The 7,802-nt window shown below is 41.3% G+C and overlaps 1 protein-coding gene across 1 annotated transcript; it reads left to right on the forward strand.

Annotated features, from left to right (window-relative positions):
• Positions 1 to 668: 668 nt before the first annotated feature.
• On the forward strand, positions 669 to 6,594 carry oprd1b (opioid receptor, delta 1b). Its single transcript, XM_022193431.2, has 3 exons — positions 669 to 1,487; positions 2,892 to 3,247; positions 3,445 to 6,594. Exons 1-3 carry the CDS (start codon positions 1,237 to 1,239, stop codon positions 3,972 to 3,974), a joined length of 1,137 nt encoding a protein of 378 aa, XP_022049123.1. The 5' UTR covers positions 669 to 1,236; the 3' UTR covers positions 3,975 to 6,594.
• Positions 6,595 to 7,802: the final 1,208 nt, after the last annotated feature.

Here is a 7,802-nt window from a genome sequence, read left to right on the forward strand (position 1 = left end):
CAAAAGTCAGAAAATTGTGCAATTACAGACTGTCGTCACTTACAAGCCTGGTGGAAATAAAGACATTTAGTGTTTTCCCATCAAAACGGTACTTCATACATTGACAGAGCTGTAATGTCAGCTATTTAACTAACTGGCAACTGTTCTGATAGTCAAATAATCGGTTTAAAATCATTTTTGAATAAATAAAGTCCTTATTCTCTGATTCCAGCTTCTTTAATTTGAATATTTTCTGGTTTCTTTACTCCTCTATGAGAATAAACTTTGTATATTTGGGTTATGGACAAAACAAGGCATTTGTGCACATCATCTTGGGCTTTGGGAAAAAAAGATCATTTGACACTTTATAAATTAAACTAATTGATTCATTTAGAATATAATTGATAGATTAATCAATGAAAACAATCATTAGATACGAAATGCCCCAGAGACATGAAAATATGTGCTATTCAAACCAAATATGTTCTCAGATTAATATTTACGCATATTTGTACCTTTTAATGAGTGTGTTTGCTGTACTTGTTACAAACTATTTAGATGGGCAGTCATTGCGAATGTTAGGATGACAATTTCTTATACTGCTGGGTAATTGCATCACTTCCGTGGTTTATTAAGAATATTTTTTTGCGAAAGTGACTGCCTGATGAAAACAGTAAGCCTTACAATGGAGCTCTCCTGATGAAGGGCACAGGCCCACGGAGAGTGGGAGAAGCTGTCAGCGTCTGAAAACAGGAGGAATGGCTCAATAAAGACGCGTCTAATTGGGCTCTGAAGCCACAAGAAGGAGAGCTGCTCAGATTGGTTAAGGCTGACTTTGTTTGATGGGCTGCTTGGTGGCAGCTGGAGGAAGACGCTGTTATTTTGGGTAAAGGGAATTTAAAAAAAAACGCACGTGATGGAGCATTATTTAATGTTGGATATAGCCTAATTAAAGCACTTTGAAAGATGGTATCCCCTTAGGCAGGAAGAGAGAGTCGGGAAGGGGAACAGTCCTCTCACATCTCGCTTTGTGCGCCAGAGCGCTTCGCCAAACGAAGGAGACGCGCACATGCAGAGCAAGAGAGAGAGAGAGAGAGAGAGAGAGAGAGAGAGCGAGAGGGGGAGGCAGAGAAGTAAACACAAACGCATCTCCTGTGCGCCTCGTTGCCAATTTACTGTCCAGTCTCCGTGCGCTCCTGTGCATCTGCTTTGGAAATCTTTTCCGCGCGCTAAGATCCCTCTCCTAAAATTGTTGAGATGGAGTTCCCCACTCTTCTTCCTCCTCTCGACGACTTTGTGGAGCTCTATTCTGTGTCTGCAACTCCTTTCAACGCCACGTTCTCTGCCGAGGATCTGCTGCCTGCGCCTTCGAAAAGCAACGAGACCAGCAGGGTGGCAACCAGGGACACCACGAGTCTCATCATCGCCGTTTGCATCACGGGGCTTTACTCTCTCATCTGCGTGGTGGGACTGCTGGGGAACGTGCTGGTGATGTACGGGGTGGTCAGGTAAGAAACAGATGATGCACCAAGGACCATAAACCAATTAGAAAAAGAAAAAAAATATAATTAAAAAAGACAAAAATGCACATTTTGCAACTTAGTTTGACATTTATATATTACTTACTGTTGGGTAAATATAAAAAAGCAGTGTGAAGTTTCTATTTTTTACATCATCAGGAATTATTTTATGCAAACTCACTTATTGGAATATTGAATAAAAGGAGAATATGTTCAGAAAAAGTCAATATTTTCAGTGCCACATGGCTTCATTGGTAATGGTCCTTTGTAATTGCCCACAATTTCAGTGTGTCTGAGAGTCACTCTTCAGCACAGCCACCCACCCACACACACATATGTACACACACAGCTCCTACACCCAAGAGAGGAAAGGAGGAAAGGGGAGGAGAGGGAGCACCTCCATCTATACTTTATCACTGAGATGACTTCACAGCAGCAGGAATTGGGAACTCAGCTGATTAATCTGCAAGTAGCATGTTATGTCCTCAAAAGCAACGCTGTGTCTTAATAATCCAGTGTGTTCATGGTTTTGATGATTTTTTTTTTTTTGTCGTCTGCTGTGGAACTAATGCAGCCCAAAATGAGTGAGCAGTGATGTGATGACTGCGGCGTGAATCAATCAGCTCACCCGACTCTCCTGGAGTGATGTGTGAAATATTAGTTCCTTTGTTTTTTTTCAGTTTCCAAAGAAAGAGAATACAAAATGCACCACACTTCCTGCTAAAAGCAATTATGTTTGGAGTGAGATGAGCACACGGTGTGTAATGTTATAAATCCCTTTCCACGGGGGAAAAAGATAAAAGGAAGTCTTATCGTCACTGAGCTTGTTACTATGTGATGTCTGACAGCAAAAAGCATTCGAAAAACACAATTTAATTAAATGTGACAAGCTACTGTCATGTTGTGGAGTCATGTAAAGAAGTCCGTCTTTTGACAGCAGGACGGTTCAGCTGGTGGTCAGACTTGACTAAAAGAGCAAAATACTGTAAATCTGGAACCAAGAAGGAGTTTTTTTTTTTTGAAGGATTTTGCAGCTAAAATCACCAAACAGGTGGTTTAATTGAGGCTCTGTCTTTTAGAGCTCAGAAGCTGTTTTTCATTTTGTGTACTTCAATAACAACATTACTAAAAACCTCTTTCATTAGGCTCCGTTCAATATTTTCTCAAGGGAGAGTTGCTGGAACGGATTTGATCAAACTATAAAATGAATTCTAACCTTGAAACTTTTAATGGAAATCGTGAGTCAGCCATGTGAGACATTGTCTTTGTAACACAGCAGTAGGCAGACCTTGAAAAAGAAAATTCAATCTCCTCCAAATAACAGTCATTCCCATCAACTGTGAATCAGACTCAATAGAAGTGCTCGCTGCTTTTCCTCCCCATTCCGCCCAGATACACCAAGATGAAGACGGCCACCAACACTTACATCTTCAACCTGGCTCTGGCCGACGCTCTCGCCACCAGCACCCTCCCCTTCCAAAGTGCCAAGTACCTGATGAGCACGTGGCCGTTTGGGGAGCTGTTGTGTAAAGTCGTCATCGCCATCGACTACTACAACATGTTCACCAGCATCTTCACGCTGACCATGATGAGCGTGGACCGCTACATCGCTGTGTGTCATCCAGTGAAGGCTCTGGATTTCCGCACGCCGACCAAAGCCAAACTCATCAACGTCTGCATCTGGATCCTCTCGTCTGCCGTCGGAGTCCCTGTGATGATCATGGCTGTTACCAAGGTGACAGATAAAGGTAAGAGAATTTCATTGTTGCCCAAACACACTCTGAAGTGCCATCATTGTATCGGAAGCCTCATTTCTTCACACTGGCCTTCTTTCACCTTCAGAGTGTTGATTTCAAGGAGTCAGAGTGAAAAGATCTGAGCTGGATTATTAACCTTATTAAGTTTCAACACTTCTAATAAGCTTCTAATTGTTTTAACTCCTTAGGGAACACTGCCTGTGTGCTCAGGTTTCCTGAACCGGAATGGTACTGGGATACAGTGACAAAGATCTGCGTGTTCATCTTCGCCTTCGTGGTGCCCGTCCTGGTCATCACCATCTGCTACGGTCTGATGATCCTGCGGCTGAAGAGCGTCCGTCTGCTCTCCGGCTCCAAAGAGAAGGACAGGAACCTGCGGCGGATCACCCGCATGGTTCTGGTGGTGGTGGCGGCTTTCATCATCTGCTGGACTCCCATCCACATCTTCATCATCGTCAAGACCATGGTGGATATTGACCATAAGAACCTCCTGGTGGTGGCCTGCTGGCACCTGTGCATCGCTCTGGGCTACACCAACAGCAGCCTGAACCCGGTGCTGTACGCCTTTTTGGATGAGAACTTCAAGAGGTGCTTCAGGGATTTCTGCCTGCCATATCGCTCCCGCTTGGAGCAGAGCAGCTTCTCCAGAGCTCGAAACACCACGAGGGAACCTGCGTCTGTTTGCGCTACGGCGACCAGAGAGAGGCCGCCTGCCTGACTAGGCATGGATCAGCTGGGGGGGAAACCAGTCCAGGATGACCTCCAGACTGAGGTCACACAGTGCTTCACCACAGGAGTCTGAGTCCACAGAGAATCAATGACTGATTGTGTTTTTGGTTTCATTTATTGAAACAGATTTTTCCCCACCTGGTTTGCATGTTCCTTATGGATCGTCTTTCAGGATGAACACAAACATTCCCGTGTGTGCCTGAGCAGAAGATAATGGACACAAACATACATATAAACCTGCAAAATACACCTCTGTCAACAAACACTCACATAGAGGAGTCAAGAAAATATTAGAAAAGTGATGTTTTTCACAGTTTTCTCTGTACTTGAACACAATTAAACATGAAATAGGAAATGCTGAGGTGTTCACATCCATATTAGGTGACCAGCCCCAGACTCATGTATACACAGTCCGTTAATGATGAGATTGCCAAGCAAGACATTGCTGGTAAGCACACAGGCTGTGCCACCAAAGTGTCTTTTTATGGCCAAGCAGGGCCCAAGGTTTGATTGGCTGGGATAGTCACCTGACCAACAGATCAAGTGTTTTCTCTGATGAAGACCAGACTACTCTGAAAGTCCCCTGTGGCAGAAATAAGTGATGATAGCTGCTGCACAGTGCTGGCAGAATAGCATCGGGGAAAACACTCTGCAAACCTGTGGGCGCTGACTTCCATTGATTCACAGCTTTATTTAGGTGTGTGCCAGCTTCTAAAAATACTCTGTGATCCCTAAAGTTGTGGGACCATTGGTTGTATAAAGGGCTACATCTCCTAAACAGTTGATCTGACACTCTTGAGTTAAAGTTGATGTACAGTGTTATGACGTTTGAAGTTGCCAACAGCTGCCTATTTACATGTCCAGGATTCAAACATTTAACACCATTTATATTGCAGCCTAACAAATGTAATTCAGATTTACTCACTTTTCTGTTATCTCTTTTTTGGTCTCCACCACCTCCTCAGAGAAGCATCTGGCTTTTCAGGTGGTAAATGCTTCACTAGTTTCAGCTGCTGTTGAGAGGAGTGATATTTCTTTGTGGGTTTTTCACTCTAGCAAACTCCTTTCATTACACATAAATTGCTAATGTAGTAATATTTTATAGCAGCTTTAAAGTTTAATTAGAGTACAGAGCCCAAATGATGTAAAATGTGTCTGACAGTCTGTACTATACATCTAGACTGCTAATAGTGCTGTCAGTCAGCCTCACTGAGGAGGTAATGAGAGTTTAATCATGCAAATGTTAAGTTGAGGCTATAGCTTCATTGTCTCTGCATTTCAGTCACAGGACGTATTCAGCTTGATGCTTGCTCTTGTGATGGTAGAAGGAGATGTGATTACAGATCAAGGCCACACACATAATTCACTATTGTAAAAGAGGAGGAATATTCTGTATGACGCACTTATGTTTCAATCTTAATTTGTCTACTTTTATTGAACCAATATGTGAAAAAAAGCTATGAAAGACACCTCACGTAACATGAAAACATGGCCTTCATAGGTAAGCAGTCACAACTGTTGAGCTGACTCAGTTTCGGCTGCTGTGTTTTTGCAAACTAAGTGTTCAACTGACAGTGAAGTGAGGAGCTGAAGGTAAGTGAGCTGCCGTTTCCTGTCATAGTGAGGTGACTGAATGACCTTGAATTCGCATGGAGGAAAAAGCCTGGACTAATGCATTAGCAAGCAGCAAGAATCTTCACATACATATTAAAGCTAATGGACAATTTTCCACTCATGATTGCTGGACACTTAGAGGAGGAGTTCAGGGCAGCAATTTTGTTTTTTCATACAAATTGAGAGAACAATCAGATAGATACCTGTCTTTTTGCTATAGAAGCAATGCAGTTTTGTTTAAATAGGCATCTATGCTGTATCACATGTAAAGAAAACGTTGTTTTGTAAATGCATATTCAGTGAAAATGTGATTAATTTTATTTCAATGTGCCGTCAAGCTGTTGTACCATTAAGCTTCAATTGTAACCAATTGGTAAAATCAAATGTTATATAGCTATTTATATAAGTATTATACTTGTTAGGCAAAGCATTCTAAGTCTCTGAAATATTCCTGTCTCTCATGAGGACCATCTGGAACTTTTTTATTTTCATCACAGTAAGAAGAGCAATTGCAAAAGCCCAGTATGTTCAGCTAAACGAAGATATGTACCGTGATGCCTTAGTCAGCTTTGTGTTTTGCTCGTTTTGCAAAAAGTGATTCATTTTGTACAGGAAATCAGTGCTGTACTGTATATTCAGAACATAATTCTATAAATGTAATAACTGCTTTTGTTTTTTTGAAAACATTGAGAGTGCCGTCTTATCGAAAAAGCTGCGTCTAAGTTGTATCCTGTGCTTTTATTTTGAAATGTATTTGTGGCTCATTTGCAGTTTTAATTCAAAACTTTGTTTTCTGTGCTCAAACAACAAAGCATTGAATTGATCAGATATTGTACTTACTGTTGACATTTGACTTTCATTTGTAATTAGTTGGCTGGATCAAATATTGATTACTGATCAGGTCGGTACAGACAGGAAGTAGGGGCTCCTGATGGCCAGATTGCTGCAGTCACAGGGATGAAAATGACACAGTATGAAATAAATCCGAGAAGATATTGTGGTTTCTGGCTGTTTTCTATATGTATTAACAAATTCTATGAGAACACAAAGAATAATGGGCAGCCTTTGATGACTTAATGACACCCACAACTTCTGTGTGGATATTATTCAAATTGAAATAAGTGTGCATCAGGTACCAGCTGCAGTGATGTAGCTGGTTCTGTTTTGATCTTGTGAGCCTGTGTGTGTGTGTGTGTGTCATCATGGCAACGTGTGGGTCTGAACGGTGTCAGAACAGTGGCAATATAGTTTGACATCAAAAATATACTTCTGCATTAAAAGAAAATCCAAACTAAAATTCATTTAATTAAAATTTTTTGCATTTTGTGTTTTCCAATTGCAATGTGATTTATTCTGATTTATTCTTCAGGTCTGTGCTTTAACAGTAATTTTTTTTGTGCTGTCAGTATTTATTTTAGTGTCCCTGGTTTCAACTTTGTGTCACTGTTCTGGCCTTAATAGGAGGAAACACGTAATTTACATAGAATTTGCATACTGACGGCCTTCCAAACCCACCAGTCGGAGCCTGACACAAGTGACATTTGCTCTGTTTCACAATCGAAAGTAACACGCACCACTGTGCCACACTATCTCCACAGAGGTTTTATTTAGTCAGCATGATCGCGTCACATTTGTGCAGGATGATGAGTCTGATCTGACCACGTAGTACAGAGTAGCTACTTGTGTAATAATCTAAAAATGCAGTTACACAGTGATCAAATCAAATCAAATTTTACTGTCATTTACATGTACATACAACTGTTGTGCAGGCAAAATGAGAGGGCATTTCACTATTCAATAACAGAAGAAAGAAAAGAAAAGAACATAATTTAAAACACACACACATCCCTCATACGGACAACAGCTAAAATGAAACTGAAACTGTCTCTGTTTAAAGTGTCCATAGTCATCGCCTGTGATTAAAGTGTCAGTACAAGTGACTCTGTGAAATAATAATTAAAACTAAAAATGTAACTAAAACTAAAGTGCAGTAGTGTGCAAATTCCAGATCAACCGTTCAGTATCCTAACAGCTTGTGGGAAGAAACTGTTGATCAGTGTGGTGGTTCTTCCTTTGATGCTCCGGAAACATTTGCCTGACGGCAGCAGTTCAAAGTGAATGTGGAGATGGTGTGAGGGGTCCATGACAATGGTCAGTCCCTGCTCCTGCAGCAGCTCTGGAAGAGTTCTTGAAAAGAGATTAA

The sequence above is a fragment of the Acanthochromis polyacanthus genome, chromosome 12 (genome assembly GCF_021347895.1).
Source record: "Acanthochromis polyacanthus isolate Apoly-LR-REF ecotype Palm Island chromosome 12, KAUST_Apoly_ChrSc, whole genome shotgun sequence".
NCBI lineage: Eukaryota > Metazoa > Chordata > Actinopteri > Pomacentridae > Acanthochromis > Acanthochromis polyacanthus.